The sequence below is a fragment of the Typopeltis vanoorti genome, chromosome 14, assembly GCF_054136105.1.
Source record: "Typopeltis vanoorti isolate ZY-2024b chromosome 14, IOZ_Tvanoo_1.0, whole genome shotgun sequence".
Lineage (NCBI taxonomy): Eukaryota > Metazoa > Arthropoda > Arachnida > Uropygi > Thelyphonidae > Typopeltis > Typopeltis vanoorti.
Genome location: NC_143562.1, coordinates 123,769,477 through 123,794,663, shown reverse-complemented (window position 1 = coordinate 123,794,663; position 25,187 = coordinate 123,769,477). Strand labels below are relative to the sequence as shown.

Genomic DNA, 25,187 nt, shown 5'->3' with positions numbered 1-25,187 from the left:
TACAACAGAAAAATTTAATAACCAAAGACTTTGAGAGGGAAAAAAAACATGTCTCTGCTCAAATGGCACAGCTAAGCCTCCTGATACCTCATCTGTGCATTCTTGTTTACTCTTAAGTGTAAGCAAACAAAATTTGCCCAAGAAGTATCTCTTTCATGACTAGGCTACTTGTATATGCTGATAACTTCACATAAAATGCCTTACTACCGCATAATGCAAAGCACACTTCCTTTCAGAAATGCATAATATGCATTAAAGAAAAGGGTCACTACCATGACTGGTTTTAATCTTTACTGAGGTCTCGTGAGTGGGAGCATGACCCTGGAAGATATCAGGGTTGAATTAATGTAAAAGTCATGTATTTTTGATACACAAGTAGCAAAAAGGTGTATCATCATACTACAATACTCTGCAACAAAGATAGCTGTAGAAAGGTTTTTTTTTTTCTTTCATTTGGTTAGAAAGTAAATTATAACTGCTTCCCACGCAAACTTCCCATGTAAACGTTTGTTTACATTTGGATAAACATTAAGAATATAATTTCTTGGCAATTTTAATTTAAGTTGCCCTTTCTTGTTTCCACCATCTCTCTCTCTCTCTCTAACATGCATCCTGATGATACAATGGTGATGTCAATTAAAAATAATGCATACCAACTAGCATCAGTCTTTTCTTCTAACTCTTCTACAGATGACTAGAAAAACTCTCCTCCCACTAACCGCTCACACCGTACTCATCTGATGATCTCTTGCCTGAAGGATATCCAAAAATCCTCAATAGACTCTACTAATCCACATGGCATCCCTCTGAATGCACTAAAAACTTGTATTCTGGAATTAACATCCATCCTATATATCAGTTATACATGCTGTCATAGTCATAGAGTTTCTACCCAGCAGCACGAGAGCAAGCTTCTATCCAGCTTCTCGGTAAAAAGGGAGATAAAGTCAGTAATCAAATTTCTGTCCCAACTTTCTCAACTTAAGTCAGTGTTTCTCAACCTGTGGAAGATGGGACAGGGGGTTCGTAGGCAGAGACTTAAATTAATTAAATAAATATATATTTTTTAATTATCGAAACAAATTAAAATTGAGTAAGTAAAAATTATTGAAATCAAATGGAGACTTTAAAAAACAACAAATAGCATCAGAATGTTCAAAGGCAGAAGCAATAAAACTATATTGTTGTTCACTTCACCACTCTTTTATTACACGTCATTCTGGCACTACAATAATTTGTAGCGGCAAAATGATGAATTATATGAGGGGTGAAGTGAACAACAATATGGTTTTATTGCTTCGACCTTCCCTTGCTGTATTGTCAGATTTGAAGTAAACGTGTGCTATCCACCACATTTCAACCAATTGCTTGTTTTTTAATACTGAAGGTTTTCCTCATTTACCCAAGGCTCAGTATATCTCAGAAGTGCGTCGTGAGTTAACCCCAGTATTTGTATATTTTTCGGAAACGTTTTTTAATAATGGAAGTTGCTTAGAACTAGGACTTTGAAAAGAAGAGCAAATGAAACAGGTGACGCTAACACTAATTGTGATACATCTATTGTAACAGCAAGTAAATCTGATACTATTAAAGTAGAAGATATAAGCAGTTCAAAGAAAAAATATAGTAGGAAATATAACAGTTCATATTAGGAATTCGGGTTTACTTAGTGTGGAGATGAAAGCGAACAGAAACCTCAAAGTGTTTTGTGTTATGAAGTGTTGTTGAATGACTGCATGAAACCTGCGAAACTCTGTCATTTAGAAACTAAACATTGTGGTGTGAAAAATAAGCAAATTGGAAAAAAAAAGCCAATTTCAGCAACGCTTAGCAACATTAAATCATGGGAAAGATGTAGTTTTGCCCATGGGTTCGATTAATAGTAAGGTAGCTGACGCATCTATCTCTTAAGTTTGCACATAGCGAAAACAGGGAAACTTCATTCTATCGGGGAAAATTTACTACTTCCACAGCTATAAAAGATGTGGTAAAAACTGTTTGGCAACAAGTTACTAAAAAATGTTGATTTGACTCCTCTTTCAAATGACACTGTTGGTTGCAGAATTAATGATATGGCAGGTGAAGCAGAATCTCAGTTAATCACAGGAGTTAAGAAGAGCCCTTGTCATGCATTACAAATAGATGACTACTGATGTTACAGATGATGCCCAGTTAGGAATCCCATTTTTTGAAAACAAAAAACAGGGACACAATAAATTTTGTAGAATTTAGGGTTAAGAGAAATAAATTTTATTCATTAACATTATGTATTTTAAAAATAAAAAATAAATATTTATTTGAATTATTAATGTAGATAACATAAATGTTTATACATACGTCAAATAAATAGAATTCTAATAACAACATTTAAACACAGGTGACAATACTTAAACACGTAACACTTAAATCAAACATTAATAAGTATATGAAATATAAAGACATAGAATAAAGATATAAAATGTTAATATGTCAATAAAACGGGAACGACAATGTAAATACAATAAAATATAAAATATAAACAACACGAGCCTTATGCGTATTGTGTAGATGCATAATATCTGAAATTATATGAAAAATAAATTAATTTAATTTAAAAATTAAAAAAATAAAAACAAATTTATAATTCACAATTAATGCGAGAATGCAAGAATATGAAATGAACAGTTCAAGACTGAGTTGCATGGACTGGTTATTACTAACACGGTGTTAGTAATAACCAGTCCATGTCCTGAGCAGAAATCCAACAGGTATTTGCCATTATTATTAACTTTGCTCTTTTCTTCAAATTTTCCCAAAATATTTTTGTATGTCTGACAATCATTTCCTACTCTGCTATTTAGATCCCCAACAAGCCAACTTTTCCATTTTCATTGTGTCAGTTGCTCTCTCTAAAGCCTCAAAAAATTCCTCCACTTCTACCGTAGTAGAACCTTCTGTGGGACCATGGGCACAAATAAGTTTCATTGTCCAGTTCCCCATTCTGATATTTGCCCACATTACTCTAGTTGAGACTGCCTGTCATTCAAGAAGATTAGCCTCGTATTTTGTGTTGAACACTATGGCTACTCCTTCTTTTCCTTGATTGTCATTGCCTGAATATAACATTTAGTATTCATTGCTCAGAAAGATCTCACCAGTTTTTGTCTTTTTTGTTTCAGTCACCCCTATTATGTCGATCTGGTACTTATCTAATTCCTCAGTTAGTTCCATTTCTTTGCCATTCAGGCTTCTTATGTTGATAGTATACCGATCGTTAACTTTGGGGATGTTTGAGTTGAGGGTGTGTTTTTAAATTTGTTCTAGTAGTTGACTTTTTGCAGTTCTCCCTGGTTCCCTGACGAAAACAACGGGTGCCTTGTTTAACCGGCGACACCCCAGATGGCATGAATTTTTGTCATGTTGTACCATCATTTTTTATTTTGGTTTAACCAATAAGAATACAATTTGGTCGACTAATTGCCAGCTTATCCTCGTTCGTTCAGTATCCATGTAGATACCAACAGGGTGCATCACGAGAAGGCGAGGATTGGACATTAGGTCAGAAGCCCTGGTCGGTTCCAAAGGGTTTATATTATTTTTCAATTATAAAATTATTTCTTGGATGAAAAACTCTTAAAAAAATTTTAAATATCCAAATCTTCCCAACCTTGGAATACTGTTCTCCTGTTTATCTGGGGTCGCAAACAAAAACCTCCCTAAGAATACTGAAATGTGTCTAGAAGAAGTTAATTGAATTAATAGATACCCCCCCACCCACACACACACACGCACAAACTCTGTTTAATTACCTTCTCACTGTTACCGTGTTTCAACATTGTCTACTTTATGAATATTTCACTGCCACTTTACCAAACTGGCCAGCAGCTCCACTCCTCCACTTTCCTTTAATCATGAAAGAAGAAAAGCAGCTGCTGGTCAACATCAAGACAATTTAGTTCAGCTCTAAACTCAATGCACCAAGTTCTCATTGTCTTAGTTCATTCTACCTACCTGTATTCTTTGGAACAGCCTGCAGCACACTATTTTCCAAATGAGTACAATCCTCATCAAGAAGCATATTAACAAACTTCTTTCTGCCTTGCTCACATAATGCATGCATTTGCTCATGTAATACATTACTGTTACAAGTTGTTTAAAACTTTGTATTCAAAACTTCAAACTCCATTCCACTGACTCGATAATACTATGTAAAAAATCTATAATTTGGACTTTTCTTCACTACACCCTTATACAACTTCCAATGATAGCTTCTCATTCTTTTCCTTTCATTTTCAACTCTATTTTTCAGTTTCAACTGACTTTGCAATTTACATTTCTCCGGTGATCTCCATATCAACATTTCAGAGTCCAATTACTGCATTAAATACTGAATCCACAGAATCAATATCAAACCAAATTTGGGCACAACAGAACTTACCTTGATCAGCAAAAGGTGACTTGTATGAAGCCTTGATCACACTACATAACTTCTGTGTAGTCTGATAAAGGATTAATAAGGTGATACAACGTTGTCTCTACATCTCGGTATCCTCTTATAATCATAATGCAGTGAGTATGAGTATACTTCGCAACTTTTGCAAAGTGCCCTTTTAACTTCAAGTATCTAAAAAAAATCATCCCACCAAATCGGATTCACCGCCTGGACTAGTTCTACCAACAGAATATGGCTTTTGACACTACTGCACTTCAACATGAACAAATTAGTTGAATCAAGACTTTCCTCTCACAACCTTAATATTTTAATGTGGTAAAAAGAGCAATCTCATCTGACTAAAAAAATTTTATATTTACAGTTACATTTTGAAAAATTATGGAGACAACTACCGTGTTATAGAGTAAAAACTTTAGTTTAATATAAACAAAAATCAACATGACGTTTCGACCTTCATATCAAGGCCATCATCTGGAGCATGTACACCATATATACAGAGAAACAAGCTACACTACAATCTACATGGCTTGCTCAAGTTACTGACCAACTATTACTACAATTATTAGCCTGACCTCTGGTGGAAAAAAAAAAAAAAAAAGGAAAATGAAAGGAAGGATTCTATATTTACAGGATGCACCTGACACCAACTCCTTATAACTCACTTCCAATTTTACATCCGTACACAATGGAATATCCCTGCCAATCTACAAGAAATATGCAGTCAACTCTCAGTATGGCAAACACCACTTTAACAAACTACTAAAAAGTTCCCAACTTAAGTCGTACAAGTACAATGCTACACTACACAAAATTCACTATAGAAAACTATTACAACAAACCATTCCTATAGTTGCTATGAATCCATTATAGTGAGAATCAATTGTTATCAAAAAAGATGTAAAAAAATAAGATAAAATTATCTATGCAGGTTAAATTCAGGTTAAATTCACAATTATCATATTTATATATACACTTCAGTGCACATTAAAAGAAAGAAAGAAAAAAGAGAGGGAAAGAAGACTTTCTATTATAATCACAGTATTGGACTTCAGTATTACAAATACCTGAATATATGTCTTATGACTGACTATGCAATTATTGTTTTCTTCTGCAAATTTTGCAACATCACTTTGACCATCTATTCTGTAATGTACACTGTGATCTTCATTTTTTTCCTAACACACAGTAATAAAATAAAATGGTCAAGTAGTTAAAAACACTTCAGCACGCAAGTAAAGAAGGATATTTATTACTTACTGATATGATTAATTTTTTATCTTTTTATGTTATCAGAGCTACTATCCATATTTTAACCAACAAAAAATACCTAGATTTCAGCAAAACATGCATATTTCAAGAATTTTTGCTTTTTTTTTTAACATGAGCACTGCAGGTATTTTTCTTGTATAAACTAAAGATATTATCATGATGCATGATTTAACATTTCACCAACTTGAAACTTCTCTTAGAATAATCTTAAAAAAAAAAAAATTATACAACTTATGAACTTACCAAAGAGAAAAGGGACACAGAAAAGAAGTTGGAAGATTTTTTCATTTGAAAAGCAAAAGCAGCTTAATGAAGTCTCCATCGAGCAAGAGACAGACTATGGGGAAGTGCAAATTGTGTTCAATTAAAAAAATGATTGCATTCTCCCCACCCCATGTGCATGTCAAAGGAAACAAAACTTAGTCTTTCATTTACCTAAATTAGTGGACAAAAAGAAATGATTAAAGAAATAATAAAGACTGAAGAGATGAAAGCAAAGCTGGTGAAGATGAAGAAATAGATGAAACATATGAGGAATGAAATGAGGAGAATTATAGATTTGCATGGAAGAGAGAAGAAGACGAATGGGGTAAAAGATGGCCACTTGAAAGATATACTGAATGATTCTAGAATAGCTCTGCATGGGGATTTTCAATGATTAGAAGTGTGGTGAGAGAAAAGGTGAACAAAGTTTGTTTTCCTGAAGGTAGAATGAGCAGGGTGATTGAAACATGAAATATTAGAAGTAAGAGAGCAAAACAGTTGGTAGTGGTAGCAGGCAGGAATAATTTCATAGATAACAAGGAAAATGTAAGGGTGGATCTTAGGAGGATGCTGAAGAGAGTAAAAGATAATAGTATGTTAGGAAAGGCATGTTTCCCAGGTATGATAATGAGTTGAGATATGAGTGAAGATTGTTGTTCTTCACTCATATCTTCACGATAAAGACTACGATAAAGAGCCAAGAGGCTATTTTTCTGACAGCATAAATTAAGTTACGGGGATAATAAATCCCTCATTATTTTAAAGCCGGATACGAAACTCAGAGATCGAAATCTAAGAGTTTCATGCCAAAGAACTATTGGCGAGTCCAAGCTTAGATTTTACGCTTGGACTCGCGATAGTTCGAGTTTCGTATCCGGCTTTAAAATAATGAGGGATTTATTATCCCCTTAACTTAATACTGAAGTACTAACAAGTGACAGAATAGTGGAATTCAGAACAACCAGTTATCAAAATTAGTGGTCTTCATTTTAAACTGTTGTAGAAACTCACAAAACTGAATGTGGACTGTACTTGGCCTGTAAAGAATTCAATGAGTTCTCTAAATCATACACTTCTAGTAGTGATTTTCTTTTCATTTCAGCTATGTGCATGCTCTTCTCCCAGCTCTTGTTCATTTGCAAGTTCTCACTGCTATACATCAGTGCTGGTCTTACTACAATTTTGTAAATCTTTCCTTTTAACTTGCTAAACACTTTTGTATCACACAAGATACCTGAAACCCTGTTCCGGTTTCTCTGTCCTGATTGAATCCTCCCATTGAGCTTTGAATTCAGCTATCTATCCTTCACTTTATACATGCCATCCTAAGTATGTGAACCTAGACATTTGTGGCATGTCTGTACCCTGTAATGTTACACTCCCTGCTGCTTCATTACAAGATTTCTACTGACCCGCCAGCCACTATCTTTCAAAGCTTTCTTCCATTGTTCAAGTATTTCTTTTGCTTCCTGCACAGACTTTATACAATTTATACTGAACCTTGATGAAGTTTTGACTTTTGACTTTTTGCTGTGAATGCTTAAGTGGTTCCTGCTCCAAATCTCACTTTTGTTTTGTTGCCATCATATGTCTTGTACAAGATGTATGTCTTGTACTTCTCCATATCTCTTTTCTCTTTTTATCAAATGCCTTTTCCAAATCAATGAAGACTAGAAAGAGTTCCGTGCTGCTCTCCCAGTACATTTCTATTTGCTGTCTGAAAGCGAAGACTGTGTCAGTTGTTACCTGGTTGCGCATAAACTCAAATTGCTCTTCACTAACTGACACCAAATCTCAATCTCTTCTCAGTTTTTTTTTCTCATATCAGTGTGACTCATGAGTTTAATTCCTGAGTAGTTACTGCAAGACTAGATATTGCCTTTGCTCTTATATATTGGAACCAGTATATGCTCTCTCCATTCCACTGGCATTTGGATCCTTACCAGGTTTTGGGATTGCAATGACACTTTTGACTTATGCCAAGAGTCCAGAAACTCTTCCTCTGTAAATATTCTGTTGTATAATAAGAGAAGGAGATCCACAGAAGATGAAGGGAGATGTTTAATCATCTCATAATGAATGTTATCAGGGCTTAATACACTCAGATGTGAGAGCGAAGTACTCTTTTGGGTTCCTCCTGAACAAAAGATTAGTTGCTGTTTCTTTTGTTGCTCTTTCCAAATCAGAAAATCAGGATGAGAAACTGTTACTGAGATTCTGGCAAAGTTTTCTCCCAAAGTATCTGACAGCAAAAAGTGTCACTCTTAAAACAGAGCCCTGAGGAACACATTCTTCTTCATATGACTGAGATAGCCTACTTACCACTTAGGTTTGAAAGACCTGGCTAACACAGAAAGGTATCCTCACAGACCTTGGTTATAAGTGGTCTTTTAATATGCCATTATCTCCAGGCTGTATCATGAGCTTTTACCATGTCAAAAGAATACTGATCTCATTTCAAGAGTGCATCTCTTATATATAGGTTTCTAAACAAACTAAATAGTCCAATATTGAATGTCTACAAAAGCCACATTCGGTTTTACAGAGAAGATTGCTGCTTTCGAAAAATAAGAAATCTGGCATGAATAATTTTCTTCAATATCGTTAAAAGACACCTGGTCAGAGTGATAAGTCTATAATTACATACTTGTGTTGGACACTTTTCTGGATTATTGCCAATGAATCCTGTTCTGTAAGCATTCTTTTGTACAGTAAGAGAAGGAGATCCACAGAAGATGACGGAAGATGTTTTATCATATCATAAAGGATTTCATCAGGACCTACTGTACCAGCATGAGACAGTAAAAGAGCTCTTTTTAGTTTATCCTTAACAAACAGCTGTCTCACTCTAATCCAATGGTAGAAAATTTTACTCACTGTTTCTCTTGTTGTTCTTTCAATATAACAAATTCAGGAGGATATGAAACTACTGCTGAGATTCTAGCAAAAATTTTTCCCCAAGTGTCTGCAATGGCTTTAGATTCGGCAACAACACATCCATTATGTTCTAATGACAAATGATGCTCTATATTTACTCATTTCTGAATTTTCCATACGATTTATTTGCGCTGGTTGTTTGATTAACAGATAATGAAAACAGGATAAGAGATTGCTTTTGACTCTGATATCTGCTTTGGAATGAGCACATTGTGGAAGCAAGTAAGATATCTATGAAATGTACCCCATGCTATCTTGGTCTTTCATGGCTGCTTAACACAGAGAATTTCACCAAGGCTTTTGATACAATAGACATTGAGATGATGTTTTGAAAATGCAGTACTTGCTGCATGGACAACACAATCCATGACATACATTAATGCTTCACTGATAGGTGTTTGACTGACTGCTTCAGCATTAAATTTTGCAAGATGGGCAAAAAGTATTCCAGTCAGCATGGTCAATTTTCGAAACAGACATTCATGTAGGAGAATATGGTTCTTGTAAGGATATGGTTCCTTCCTGTGCAAACATAGGAAAATTCCATATACACTGCTTGGAAAGAAGTTAACAGATATCACATGGGCAAGGAGGAATATGATGCCCCAAATTTGCAACTATGTCTGGGTGAAATGGCTGTGAAAAGGAAACTGATAAAGATTGAAAGGTGTGTTGCAATAAGATGCCATGTTGCAGGCCTATCTGTTCAGGTGTTAGCAAACTGAGCCATCACAGGTCAACAATCAGTGATACTATACTAAGATGGAAGCACGAGGAATCAACTGCAAGTGCTGCCCACAGAAAATGACCCACCACACTCACTGAACATGACTGTAGAGTGTTACAAGGGATAATATGTAAAAATTGCCATTCGTCGGCAAACACACTGAATGCAGAATTCCAGGCATCAACTGGAACACGAATCTGCACAAAATCATTCAGAACTGAGGCTCACACCATGGTAGGACTGCAATGGTGTGAGCTGTTTCTCTTGTTACTTACCAGGCATCTGCCACGCCCTTACCATCTGCATGATTTGTCACTTCATGATACAGCTTTCCAATCTTCCACTCCCACTGAATACAATGGGAAGCTTGGAAAGCTGTGTTATGCTACACCCACTACCAAGCAGATGCCAGGTGAATATCTCTTACTAGAGTGCATAATCCCAACTAGAAAATCCAGAGGTGGCAGTGTGATGGTATGGTCCTGTTTTTCCTGATTTGGTGCCAGTCCTCTGTTTGTGGTGCCATGAACACTGAATTCCAAGAGGTATCTGAATATTCTGGACAATGCAATGCTTCTTACTTTGTGGCATTTCTAAGGAAATGACCATTGTCTCTTTCAGCAAGACAATGCACATTGTCATAAGGCTGCTGCTGTAACTGCGTAGTTTGTGAATATGAACATCACCACACTTGACTGGCTTCCAAAAACCTCTTACCTCAACCCTATTGAACATCTGTGGGATGAATTGGAGGAAAATGGTCCAAACTTCCCATCGCTCACTACTACAACAAAAGCATACTGTGGAAAGTATGCTATGTACGATTGCTGCAGTCATCATAGCAAAAGGAAGTCTTACATCTTATTAAGGTGGATGCCACAGCTGTTTGTACCTCACACTATAGTGTCCATTGACTTCTTTCCAAGCAGTGGATGTTCTCTTTGCCTTCCCATATCAGCAGATGGACGAATGGCATAAGAACATATTGTAAGATCTACTGACAAGCAGGTAGTCATATGGAAGAAGGTATTGAGTCTATTATTAACAAGGGAGAGGTCGTTATTGTCAAATGACTCATCCATTCTTGTAGGCACTATCCCATAATGCTGTGTCCATCAAAGTCACCCATAAGAAGTAGACTCAGGCAGTTACAGCATAGTGCGTGTGTGAATGCTACTGATCTGTTGTAGGTAAGTGGTAAGTTAATTTTCAGAAGGAGGCCAAATAGCAAAGACATCATCAACATAACAAAACCGATGAGAGGATTGGGTTTGAATGGATGAGAACATGGTATCTTCCAGATGGTTCAAAAAATAATTTGCCAAAGGTGGAGACAGAGATTGAAATATCCTGTGTGTATAACAAATTTATACAATCTCTGCAATATCAGGAGGGTAATCATCATATAGTAAATTAACAGTGTCAGATAATGGAATGTTGGTAAAGAAGGAAGCAATGTCAAAGCTGACTAACAAATCCGATTCTTGTATTTGAATATCCTTGATTTTCTCAAGAAAAGGTGTGAAATTCTTGATGAATGATCTGAATTGTCCAGTATGGGCAGTTAATAAACCTGACAGAATTTTAGCGATTCTATAGGTGGGAGAGCCAATACAATTCACTATGAGCCTTCTGGATAATCTTCTTTATGAATTTTTGGGAGGCCATATAAACGAGGAGTTCTTCCAAAATGAGTGCACAATTTGTCCATAGTACACCCAATTCTCCATTTACACAGTAGATTGCTTCCAGAAAAAATCATGTAAATGAAAAATGTGTAAAAAAGAATACAGTGCATGTGAAAAAATAGAATGGTTCCAGATGTGAAAACCCGATATGAACAATAAGTTATTTTCAAACAAAACTGTGTGTGTGTGTGTGTGTGTGTGTGTGTGTGTGTGTGTGTGTGTGTGTGTGTGTGTGTGTGTGTGTGTGTGTGTGTGTGTGTGTGTGTGTGTGTGTGTGTGTGTGTGTTATGGGAATTCATTTTTAATTTGTTGGAATATTATGACAAGATATATTTAAAAAGATACTACTAGTTTAGTAGTTGAATAGATCAACATCTTCAAGTATGACAATCAAAGAAGTATATAAAAAATTACAGAGACTTAAAATTGTAATAACAGAACAAGTATAAAAAGACAGCAGCATGTTTGAAAAACAAATGCGAGCATGAGTTCCAAACAAACATATACTACGCTCTGTCGCGAGTGCACCAATACTGAACAGAAACAACGTGTGCATCAGAGATTGTAACTCAGGCTGTTGTTGATATGAGAGGAATCTAGAGAAATTTCCCTAGATTCAACAATCTTTCTTTCAAGTTCATCGTAGCACACGTAGATGTTAGAAGTTTGAGTCCAGTTTACAATGTGTTGGTGGCCTTCGTCTGAGTTAGCTGAGTTAGCGCTCTCTCTCTCTCTCTCTCGTCACATTCTCTTTTCAGCTAACTTGTAGAACAAAACACTGAAGAAACCATTCATTAAAAATTTCTTTTGTAACTCAACCTTTTTTTTTTATTTGCCTTCCAGTGCACTGATAACATATTAAAATCAACACCTTTCATTGCCCAATGATTAATGAGTAATGGTTTTAATATACAATCTCCTGAAGCATTGCTGCAAAATAATAGTCACGCGATCCTTAGCTGCTTTAAAGTCACCAACACTTTTTTGTGATTTTGGTATATAAGTTCTACTTGGCATTTGTCTACATTCTGTAGCGTGGTTTAATCCCTGATATTTAAAACATTGGGGGGGAGGGGGGTCAGCAAAAGTCAAGTTTAAGTGTACATCTTAATACTGCTGTGGAAACAGTAGCCATTTGTCTGTACATAAGATATCGATAACACCAATTTTTTGAGAGGATGATGAGCAGACTTTTGATGTGTGTATTTGCTAATATACTAAGAAATGATAATTTTAATGGAAATACCTTTTTAACAGAACTGAATTTAAACAGAAATTTTAAAAATAAACACCATTTGAACTGTGTTAAATCAAAATATAGCGTGTAAAAATGGAATTGTTTTGTTTTCTAAATCATGTCATTTCGAAATCGTGTAAAAAAAAAAAAGCTATGTAAAAAAAAAGAGAACTGTATTTTGATCCCAACTAACAACTTCATCAAGCAGCTTAATTGTTTAATTTGCATTGTTGTAGGGTTATAATTAATTTCTTGATAGGTGAAGGTATCCTGTAAAAGGTAGTCTATTTTTCTCTCATAGTCAGCCTTATCCATTACCACTACAGCTTTTCCTTTATCGGCTTTTGAAATGGATATATTACTATTTTTTTCTTAATGAAAATAGCACATGGGTTTCAGCACTAGATAAATTACATGGAGGTAATTTGCTTTTAAAAGCAAATTATGATGTACTGTTATTTTCAGTATGAAATATCTTAACTTTCATTCATTAAAGTTATTTACTGTGGTTATTGTGTAATTTATCATTTATTAGAGTATCAAGATCATCACATTTAACTCAGAACTCAATGATAAATAAATGCCATATATTCTGGTAAAAATATCTCATGTACAGACAGATGGCTACTGCTTCCAGAGCAGTATTAAGATGTATACATTGAAAAGGAGTATGGTTGCCCACTGCAATGTGCAATCTGCAATGAGCAGGACTGTCTCCAGTTCTGTTCTTGTAAACAACCTTGAAATGCCTTGAGGTGGCATCCTCAATGCATCTTTCCTGCAGAAAGAAACAGATGGATTTGTGTATTTGCAGCAGAACCTTAATATCACTGATATTAAGGTTCTGCTGCAATATTAAGGTTCTGGTGAAAACTACAACAATTCCATTGTAAAAATTTACTTATCTTTTGACATGTAGATTAGTCTAATTTCCTATAAGTTGAGGACTTAACTTTCAGTTTAAGCTGTCAGTTTATATTTATCTGCTAATTTAAAAAAGTAGAGAAGTATGGATGGCAAGTGTCCTAGAGGAAAACATTACATGATGAGACTTTATATATTTTTTATTCATTTGACAAAAGTTCAGATTATTATGTGCAATTGTATGCATTTTCATGATGCAAAAAATTCTCCCACAAAGGACATATCATTCAGTGTATTTTCTTCATTGTGTTTTACTGTAAGTTTTACTACTCTCGGCAATGTTTCAAGGCCAATTTCTCTAAATGGAAATTACCTTGTATGAGAAAAAGATAATGGACCCTGCAGAAGATTGTCATCTGATGTGTGTCAGTAGGTCATGCGATTGACAGGCTTCATGGAAAATCAAAAAAATTCAAGTATGGTGAAATTATCAGATGGTGAGGTAGACACATGTTTGAGATGCTTTTGATGTTTTCTTAACTGTCACTTTCTGAACATAATAGGATTTCAGGATAAGTTTGGTGGTGATGGTGGCTAACTTCCTTTTTGCATCCTGATATGCTTTGTTCTGTTTTTATCTTTACTATTTCCTTTTGGTCCTTCCGCTGTTGACATGCATGGGGGTAAGCTGAATATTCTTCCTGAGAGTTGACATTTAGCTTTCTTTTCAGAACAAGATTTATTTTCATGATCTTTACTGCCACACTGGGCAAAGTAGTACAGCCATGTCAGGTGGTTTGGGCATGCCCACATCTCTGACATTTAAAACATCTCAGAGGGGATTAGGGACATATAGCCTAACAGCAGAGTTGAGATACTTACTTTTACAGATGTCAGAAGTTTGGATGTATCAAAAGTAAGAAATGATGATCCTAGTCAGAACCAGGTGACCATCACTACATATTAAGATGCTCTTATACCTGTTACTCCTTAATCTGAATTCTGAACATATCTCCTCATCTGGAACATCAAGAAGATTCCATCCTGGTATGATTCCTCTAAAGAGTTTTATGTGTTATGAGGTGTTACTGTAATTAGCATTCAACACGCTGATGTTGCTCTGGGCAGTTTCTCTGAGTGTTGTTGGCATGACATTTCCAAAATGTATATCACCAGAAAATAGATTTCTTAGCTGTTTTGGGAGATCCTACCAGTCCTTTAAAAACCTTCTGAATAAAGAAGTGTAACATTTTCCCTATTGTCTTTTCACATGGATAATGAGAAACACTAGTACATTTCTACTGGTGGGTCTCACGTGTCTTTTGCTTCTTACTTCTGATATCAAATGAAATATCTAAGGTACCTGTATTTGGTGGAACTTGTGAGGGTCCCCCTAAAGAATTTGAAGAAAGAATTCATGCTAAAGGGATTTTTTAAGGCATCCCAAAGACTAACGTTTTCTGTGCCATATGGAGGAAGAAAGTGTATGGATCCTCTTTTTTCAGTGTGCTGTTACTTGTGGTGTGTATATCGAGATATGCTGCAAAGGTACATAATACCAATTAGAAAACTGGGTGCTTACATTTCTAGCAAGATGGAGCATCTCTACATTACCTGACAGATGCAGGGTACCTCGACACTCGTTTTCCAGGCAGATGGATTGGTAGAGGGTGGAATTTAGCATGGCCACCACGTTCCCCCAACCTTACACCATTGGATTTTTTTTCTTGTGAGACTTTATGAAAGATCAAGCGTTTGTACCACCACTACCAGCCAATTTGGATGAGCTGCATTCCAGACATGTTCTGCTAAGTGCAGCAGGAAATTGTTGTAGAATTACTGGAGGTAGTCATCTCTGTCGGTGTTGAAAATTCAAATGTTACACTATATTTGCATATAATAAAAATTGTTCATCTATCACTATTTACCTTCTATTGTCATTCAAAGTTGCATGCCTCTTTCTGAAACACTGTGTGTGTGGGTGGGGGGGGGGTGCCACCTGTTATTAAACTACAGAAGAAAGTGAATTTCTTATCTTTTTTTCAATACATAAGGAAAATAAGATATAGAGATACAATATCTCCATAAACCTTTGCAGCTGCCTTAGTTTTTCATGAACTGAACTGGAAGAATTGAGGAGTTAAATTGACAGAAAGATTCTGACTGTAATTATCATTAATCTTTTGATGATAATTACAGTTCTCTTGGTAGAAGCTCTAGAAATAAGCAAATTAGTTTAAGTGTTTTCAGTCAACTTGGATTGAAGGTAAATTGGGGGAGGGAGGATTAGAATCATATGTTTATCTGGGACAAATCATAAAAATCAAAGTTGGACAAACAGAAGAAATAGAAAAAAAAAAATATATATATATATAACTGGATGTATGGCTATTAGGAAGATGAAAGATATCTTCAAAGGTGATATTCCCATGAGTTCACACATACAATTAATCCATACATGAGAAGCAAGAAGAATCCATGCCACATAAGTGCCATGGATGAGGTAAAATAGAGATATAGTTCATAAATTAACCTGGAAAGGAATATGCTTGGTATAACACTTAGAGGTAAGGCTCCAATTTGATAAGATCAAGAACAAGTGTACATGAAATCAGTTACAAGCATGCTTTCAAAATGGAAATAGGCTGGAGACACTAAACGACATAACACAGGTTGGTCAAAATTACTAACTGAATTGAGACAGTAGGCAAGGAAAACCATGGAAGAGATGACAACATGCAATTATTAGGACTGCTAAAATGTACAACTGAATGTAGAAAAAAGAATGGAATGGAGAAAGCTGTGGAGAAGTTTGCAGAGTTATCCAAGTTGAAACAGAAGACTAAAACAACCAATGGAAGGAAATGTGTTCTCATCAACATTAGGACTTTTTTTTCACATCGAAATGATTCTACTCTACAAAAAAAGTAAATTTTCTCTTACTTTTTCCTCATAGCTCTCATAATTCTCAGATCCACAAGTAAAAAGTGGTTTGAAAAACTGTCTAGTTGACTGATAACATAACTGATAATATATGGATGCTTCGGCAGCATCCATATATTCGCCTCCTATTAGTCCACTGTGAAAAATTTCACTGGCCTGACAGCTGTTTCGAACTGATTGGTTGTCCTCAGAGACCAGGCAGAAACCTTAAGAGAGAAAAAAACTCTCGTTCAGTACTAAGGAACTCTAAGTGTAGGAGTGGTGTATTTTTTGTAAGTGAACCCACAGTCAGTGTGTAAAGTATTTACTAAAAATAAGTAGTCAAAAAGCTTCGTTTCGGCAATGCAAAATTATATAAATCAAGTGGATACTAAATCCAGCATTATTTCAAAGCCGAATACAGAAACTATAAAAGTTTTGTACGAAATTTAAGGAAAGCTTACAGAAATACACTCGCCGGCATTTAAGAATGGCTTAGTCAGACCTTATAGGAGGATATGATTGCTGGCCAAGGGTCCATATATTTGTCTCCTATTGGTCCATTTTGATAAGGTATCAATGGCCTGACAGCTGTTTCGAACTGAACTGATAATATTGAACTTTATAATGAATTACAAAATATGGGGCATTTCAAAAAGAATTATATTTAATAATGAAAATGTGGTACAGTTACAAAGATATACAATTTTCATATCGGGACATTCTTTTTGAAACACCCTGTATATATAATAAAATAAATAAAAATGATTACGTAATATTATGCAAAATTGATTAACTTTGTAGTTTAAAATAACTTTAAAATAATGAATTCTTTCTATAAACATAAAGACATACATAAATATCCTTGAGCAGCAAGAGGATGAAAATCAATATTAGATTACTTTATCTTAAATGAAAAGGCATCAAAGTTCTCTTTAGATGTTAGTTCACAGAGAATTCTAAATAAGTAGTAACCACTTCCTCATTAAAATAAAATTAAGATTATCACCTAAATGGCTACAAATAACAAGAACGGAAAGAAAATTTAAAACATTTGTTTATAAAACTAGATTATTAAATGACAAAAATATACAATGGCTATATGAACAAAGAATTAACCGATATTTAGATAAAATAAAACAAATTGAAGAAATAGAATGGCTTAATATATGAGGGTTATTTGAAAAGTTTAGTAAAAAAAAAATAAGTTAAACACATTTTTTTGGAAAAAATCACTTTTATTTCTCAACATAGTCTCCATCGAGGTCTACACATTTGGTCCAGCAAGTTTCCAATTTTTCATCCCATCTAAAAAGTAGGATTTGTCAAATTGTGCAAAATAGTCATTGATAGCCTTGATGACATCTTCGTTCGAAGAAACTTTTTTCCCACTGAGCCAAATTTTTAAGTTTGGAAACAAGAAGTAGTCACACGCTGGATGTGGAACCAATTCGACCTCAATTCATGCAATTTTACCACCATCCCACACAAGGCCGATGTGTGGGACAGTGCATTGTTTTGATGAAAGAGCATTTTTTTGTATACGCCAATCTTGGCCATTTTTTCTTCAGTTCTTCTTTTAAACCAGCGTTTCTCAAAGTGTAGTACGCGTACTCACGGGGGTACATGGCAATTTTCGGCTATGCATCATTAACGCATGGAATCATTATTAAGAAATAAATAATTATTTTAAACGTATATATTTCTCAATAAATTATATATTAAGATGCAAGAAAAACAAGTAATTTTATTGTATCAATGAATAAGGTACAGACATTTGCAGTCTGTGTAATATATTTCTCAACAAGTAGTGCAATGAGACAACTGGGATAAAATCGGCACTACTATGATCTAATGAATCTCATCTCCCCTCCAACAGAAACTGCTGTATAGACTCAAGCAAAATCATATGTCGTCGGTGCAACATATGGTTTTGCTTGACGCTACCCCATTGTAAACATGTTAAAACTAAGAAATATATAGTGAACGCACTTCAGATGTTATGGAATCCAGTTGAAGATAATTGGTATTTCAACTGAACTGTTGGTTTGCCATTGTCTTTGGTTCATGCAATCTTTTGTTAATACTGCACCAATCATATGCAATTCTTCATGGCTGCGCTATCTCTACTGGACTACCACTGCTGTCTGTTTCATGCTCTGCTTTAATTTCTCATTAGTAATTTGTGAAGGAATGCTCATTACGTATCTCAAGTCTCGTAAATTACTGATAATTTTTGCTTGAAATAATGGGAAAGAAGATGAAGCTATTTGGATAGATGACTTTGACAATGCATACAAGAAACTGTCTTTGATGCCAAAAGTAATGATATTGAATGGGGCTTATTGGTAAGTCATTTTCAGTTTTCTTCTGAAAACTTTAGTTTTCAAAAATGCGGGCATTTTTGAAAACAAAATTAACGATTTTTTAGCTTTAATTTTGAGAAAAAAGTCCAAGTTATATTTGAGTAAATACGTTAATTATAAATTACCATAGTAATTACGGTAAGTAAAATTACCAACTAATAAAAGGTGGTAATTTCTAATAAAATCCTTAAAGACGGGATTTATAAAACATACAAAAGAGAGCAATATAGCAAATACAAGTAGCTATAAGCAAGAAGAGAACATTGATATTGTATCTGGATCAAATGAAATTGATAAGGGTGCATCATCTGACATCTCTAGAGAACCAACTAGAAAGAAGATGAAAAATCTTCATAAGTATGATAGGAATTATTTGAAATGTGAATTTTCATGGACGGGAAATGAAGAGGAACCTATTTCAAATTTTGTTCTATTAAAAATAAATCATATTTTTTTTGTTTACATGAACATATAAATTGAAATAAAATAGACATTTACAATGAAATATACTTCATTTTTTTATTTACTTATTATTATTATTATTTACATAACCTCAGGTAATACAGGTAATAATCAGGAATACCAAAAAAACAGTGGCCACTACCTTCTCAGCTGACAAAACAGTCTTCGCTTTTTTCGGTGCTCTTTCACTAGGCATCGTCTATTGTTACGAACTGCTGCTTGGACACAGGTCTGTGGTGGTGGATCCAAGTTTCGTCTACAGTCACAAATCGATGCAACAAAAATCCTGCGAATTGTGATTAAACATTGCCAAACACTGCATTGAAATGTCTTTTCACATGCATTTTTGATAGACAGTCAGCAATTTCATGTGCAATTTTTCGTGGAGGATGTTATACACCCATTGAGTTGAGATGCCTACAGTCTCACACATTTTCACTTCCATAACGAAACCATGGATTTTGTCAATCATTTCCTTCATAGTGACCACCTGGATGCCTGACTGAGGTCACTCAGTCAGGCATCCAGAGCACGCTTCATCTTCGATGGACTTACGACCATGTTTAAACTCATTTATCCAAAAATAAATATTCTTCAATGCTGGTGCAGAGTCCCAATAAAATGCATCTAACTCAGCTTTGATCTGCACGGACATCCACTTCTTCAAAATAAAAGTGTTTTATCACTGCATGAAACTTGTTTTTCTCCATTTTGTATGAAAAATGCGAACATGGTCATTTTAAATATTTGTCAAACAAGAACTACGTGTCATATGTGACAAAAATTTTGCAGATGTCATGAAAAAGTTGACACATGCCAAGACTGGTATGAATGAACGAATTGTATTGCAGTCTATTGGAAATTTACCAAACTTTTCAAACAACCCTCATAAAAATGATGTTAAATATAGCAGTAAATGAAAGCTTAGGAAAGACCAAAAAATTCAATAAAAAGAAACAAATGAAGATAAGATGATACAAACAAAGAAATAATCAAAATGAAAAAAGAAGCATATCATAAATGGTTAAGCAGTAAAAGATTAGAAGATGAAATCTACTCTATAATATAAAATGATAAGCCTTTTTTGTAACATTTTCGTGTCATATTTTTTGTCAAGTTATTTGAAACTCAGGGGCTACCCTGAGTGTCGAGTCTTCAAAATTCGAGTCATCAGAATTCAATGAGAACTGGCCTACCAGTCTAGAACTCGGGGGGGGGGGGGGGGGGGGGGGGGGGGGGGGGGGGTAGGCGCCATAGGAGAAACCCCCTTTCGAGTCTTCAATATTAGAGTCATCAGAATTCAATGAGGACTGGTAGGCCAGTCCAGAACTCAGGGGATTGGGCACATGGGTGCCATGGGAGGAACCCCCTTTCGAGTCTTCAAAATTCGAGTCATCGGAATTCAAGGAGAACCAGCCTACCAGTCCGGAACTCGGGGGGGGGGGGGAGATCCCCCTAGTAGAATATAAAAGAATAAGAGCATAGCTAAAAGAGAAGTCAGGAAATAACAGATAATCATGGAACAAATTTGTTTCTAATTTAGAATATGATTCATATAAAATAAGACCCGGTGTATAATAAGATTTTGAAACATTTAAATACAGATACTAAAGAAAACATAAAAATTAAACACCGAATTGAAATTAGAAGCATTTCTAAATTTTTGTACAGAATTGTGGACAGATAAATATTTTAAAAAAGCTAACTGGCAAACATTTCATAAAAATGAAAAAGAAATAACTAAAGAAGAATTAGAATTCATCATGAAAGAAACAAGAAATGGAAAATCGCCCGGAGAAGATAAGTTAAGTTCAGAATTATATAAATATGCAGGAATAAGGCTCAAAGAAAGAATCCTATTATCTTTAAATAAAATCTATTCAACAAGTTGCCCACCAATAGAATGTAAAAAAGCAATTGTGATCCCTATCTTTAAAGAAGGTAGTAGAGACGATCCTAAAAATAATAGAGATATAAGTATACTAAATTCCTGTTACAAAATATAGTGCGAAATTGAAATAACAAACTAATAAAATATTCTGAAAACTTTATTTCAAAAGTACAGAATGGATTTAGAAAAGGAGGATCATGTATAGACCCAGACTTTTGCCTAAATTAATAACAGAGAAAAGAAGACAATACAATTTATAAACACGTTTACATTTATTGACTTTGAAAAAGCATTTGACAATTAAAAGAAGCATTTTATTTAACATATTAAAAGAAAGACAAATACCAAATAATATCCTAAAAGCTATCACAAGTATATATGAAAATAATCAAATACAAATAAGATTAAATCATGAACTATCATACGAGAGAGAGAGATGAACCAAGAAGTTCAATAGGGATGTCCCCTTTCACCAACTCTTTTTAATATTTATCTAAAGGAAATAATAATAAAAGGGAATAAAAATTTCATTCAAGGTATTAAACTTTCTCATAGTATGAACTTAAACATTCGCCTTTTTTCTGATGACCAAATAATAATTACAAATTATGAAGATAACTTACAAAAAGTTATTTTAAAATTTAAATGATATAGCCAAAGATTATGGAATGATAATATCAACAGAAAAATCAAACTCAATGGTCTTTAAAAGACAAGATCCAGTAAGAATTAAAATAGTAATAGATAACAAGATTTTAGAACAGGTGAATTCATTTAACTACCTAGGATGTATGATTACATAGGAAAATGAAAAAGATATAAACCTAAAAACTGCAAAATATTTAAAAAATAACAGCTGTAATTAACTCTATATTTAAATCTAACCTAATACAAAAAACAAACCAGACTAAAATTATGCAATACATTAGCCCTAACAGTCTTAGGGCTAATGTATTGCCCTAACAGTGGCATGGAAGTGAGAGCTGGACAATAAAACAAAAAGATAAACAAAGATTAATAACAGTTAAAATGAAGTTTATGACAAAAACCGCAAAGTATATACTCTATTCGACCACAAAAGAATGAAGAAATTATGAAAGAATTAAACCAGGAATCAGTAATAGAAAAAATGTAAAAATATAAACAGAAATGGATGGAACACGTTGGAGGGAGAAAAAAAAAAAAAAAAAAAAAAAAAAAAAAAAAAAAAAAAGGAAAGATTACCAAAACAAGCCTTAAATTACACTTCATTAGGAAAAAGAAAACCAGGACATCCTCTTGAAAGATTCAGCGTCTTCTAAGGCCAGAACAGGCCACTCTAGGCCTAAATCCTTAACAAGAATGATGATGATTAAAGTAAAAACCAATATTGAACTTCCTTCAAGAATTGCCAGCCTAGTTGGCCGAGAGGTATCGTATCCGCTCTCCATCCAAAAGGTCGCAGGTTCAAATCAATGCGTGGGCATGGATGTTTGTGATTGTCTGTAAAGTACTAGTGGTGGTGGCGGGCAGTTGATGGCAGTGGCATAGTTGCAGATAGTTGGTGGATTGTGAGTAGTGGAGACAAAGAGATGTAGAATAGGTGTCCTCTCTCGATGAGTCTTTGGACTCCGTGGAGGTGTCATGTAATAATAATAATAATAATAGTAATAAAATATATCTCTGAAATTTTATTTTCCAGTATAACTTCCCAAACAGCAAAGACCTGTTTCAAGGTGACTAGTGTTTACAGCTTGAGCCTTTTTGTTGAAATTATTGGCACAACATGCAAGGCTATAAGTCTGTATGTTATTTTTTAAGAGTAAGCAAAATATACTGCCATAGGTTCTCTTGCCAAGTTTGTCAACTATAAGGGATGATAAACTGGTCTCTGGGAATTATCCACTTGTACAATATGCCAATCACCAAATATGCATTACTTTCTTTGTGAGGTCTGAATTCAGATATTTCTGTTTACAGAAAGACCTGAATAAAAAAGGCACCTAATGCACAACATCCATACATATATATATATATATATATATATATATATATACACACACACACACACACACACACACACACACACACACACACACAGTAAAACCTCGATCTTATGGACTAATAGGGGCTAAGCGGTGTCCGTTAAATCGAAAGTCTGTTAAATCATTAATTTTTTAAAACTATAATATTTCAGTATAATATCTATAATATTATACTGCAAATTTATCAATATTAGCACTGTAATAACAAAAAAATTATTTTATAACAATTTTCACACTTTTAGATAAGTTAATGTGAAGTTAATGTTCGATGTTGAAGTGCTTGGTTTAGGTCAGTGGTCACCAAAGTCGATATAACATTGTTAGGGATCGATAGAAAAATATAAGACATCATTGTACAGGTAATATTTAATTCGGTTAACTTGCATTACCTCCATCCTGAATGGCAACACAATTAAGAGTGAATCGTGGGAACAGTGACATGAATAGGACCTATAAGATGGAGCAAGGTCATGAAAATAGTTATGGAGACCAATCAAGTAGGCCAAAATGACGTATTTAGCAATAAACGGATGTCGGTGGTTCCTGTCTGGCCGGCGCATACATGGTTGAAGCTGGTTTTAGTCATGTTAATTCCATTTTAACAAAACAAAGAAATAAGCTAGATATAGAATTCCGTGGCAATTTAGGGCCAAAACTTACTAATTTTGAACTCAACATTTCTAATCTTGTCAAGAGTCATGAAGCATTGACATTGACAACGTTAGTAAATTGTATACTAAGTTAATAAAAGTCTTATTTTCTTTATTTAAATGAAGGGGATAGTAAATCCCACATTATTTCAAAGCCAAATAAAAAACTCAAAGATCGGAATCAAAGAGTTTCATGCGAAATCTGAGATTTAATATCCCCTTCATTTAAATAATGTTACATCGCCGAAGTAAAGCTTATTGGCTCTTTTATTTATAAGAAAGATTGTATTATTGTTAATTTGTTATCTAAATTAAATTTTATATTTTATATATTATTTATCCCTCCTATCAAATATGTAATGTTAAGAAGGACGTCAAAAACAAAAATGTATCCCTTTGACGTTAAGCCAATATAATAATATATACTATATTATACATACAATAAACACTGTAACTATAAAATAAACAATCTAAAAACTCACATGAACGTCTTTTTTTACTTATCCTATTATAATCACTTAATAGTAAAATAGAGGGGGGGGGTCGATAAAAAGTCAAGAAACTCTTGAAGGGGTCGATGGTCAAAGAAGTTTGGCGACCCCTGGTTTAGGTAATCCTGCTTTGAAAAAACTATCAAGTTTTTTCTTTTGAATTCTGCTGTTTTTTTTTTTAATTAACTCCCTAAAATTACGAAAATGTGTGTAATGAAACTGATGCAAAAAGTCACACCACGTGACAAAAGAACCAATTACAGTATGATTGGTGTGGTCACGTCCTAATCATTCGGCAAATATGTTTTTTTGAGCAGTGACTCATTTATGTCGGCTAAAGTATTAGTGTTTTTCCAACATATGATGGCCTATTCACAAATATTTGTTAAAAATAACACAAAATTAATAACAAAAAAAAAATTGTTAATTTAATTATAAGAAAATCTTGGTTAAAAGCATTTTAAAATGCTTTTATGGCACATGTGACATACAGACCGGAAATTTTGTCCGTTAAATAAGAAGTCCATTAAATCGAGGGTTTACTGTACTATCTAGAATACTAATAACCCTTTCTACTTTCTCACATCTTAATCTTTAATTAGTGTCTCGAGTGTTTTATTTATAACTCAGATCCATAAGATAACACAGTGTTCAAACCAATTTTAACTTATGGCTCTGAGAGCTGCATTAGAAATAAAACACTTGACCAAAGACTAGAGACCACAGATATGAAAGTCATGAGAAAGAATGGGGACATGAACAGATGGCATCAATGGCAATATTATATTTAAAACAAGGAAATTAGGAAAGAACTTGACATTGTTAGCATAGCTAATCTCAGGTAGTATGGTCATGTAAACAGAATGGGAGAGGAAAGATTAGAAAAACAAGTGTTCTCTGCAAGGTTGGCACGAAAACGACCCAGAGGAAGACCGAGATATAGGTCAATTGATACAGTAAAAA

At 34.3% G+C, this 25,187-nt stretch overlaps 1 protein-coding gene across 1 annotated transcript in view; it reads right to left on the bottom strand.

The window, feature by feature from the left end:
* LOC150099879 (uncharacterized) overlaps nt 1-25,187 on the bottom strand; it is a 434,429-nt gene that overhangs the window by 202,432 nt on the left and 206,810 nt on the right. Inside the window, exon 12 of the mRNA XM_090403509.1 lies at nt 5,497-5,607. Within this exon, the coding sequence (XP_090259635.1) occupies nt 5,497-5,607 (111 nt within the window). The remainder of the gene's footprint in view (nt 1-5,496; nt 5,608-25,187) is intronic.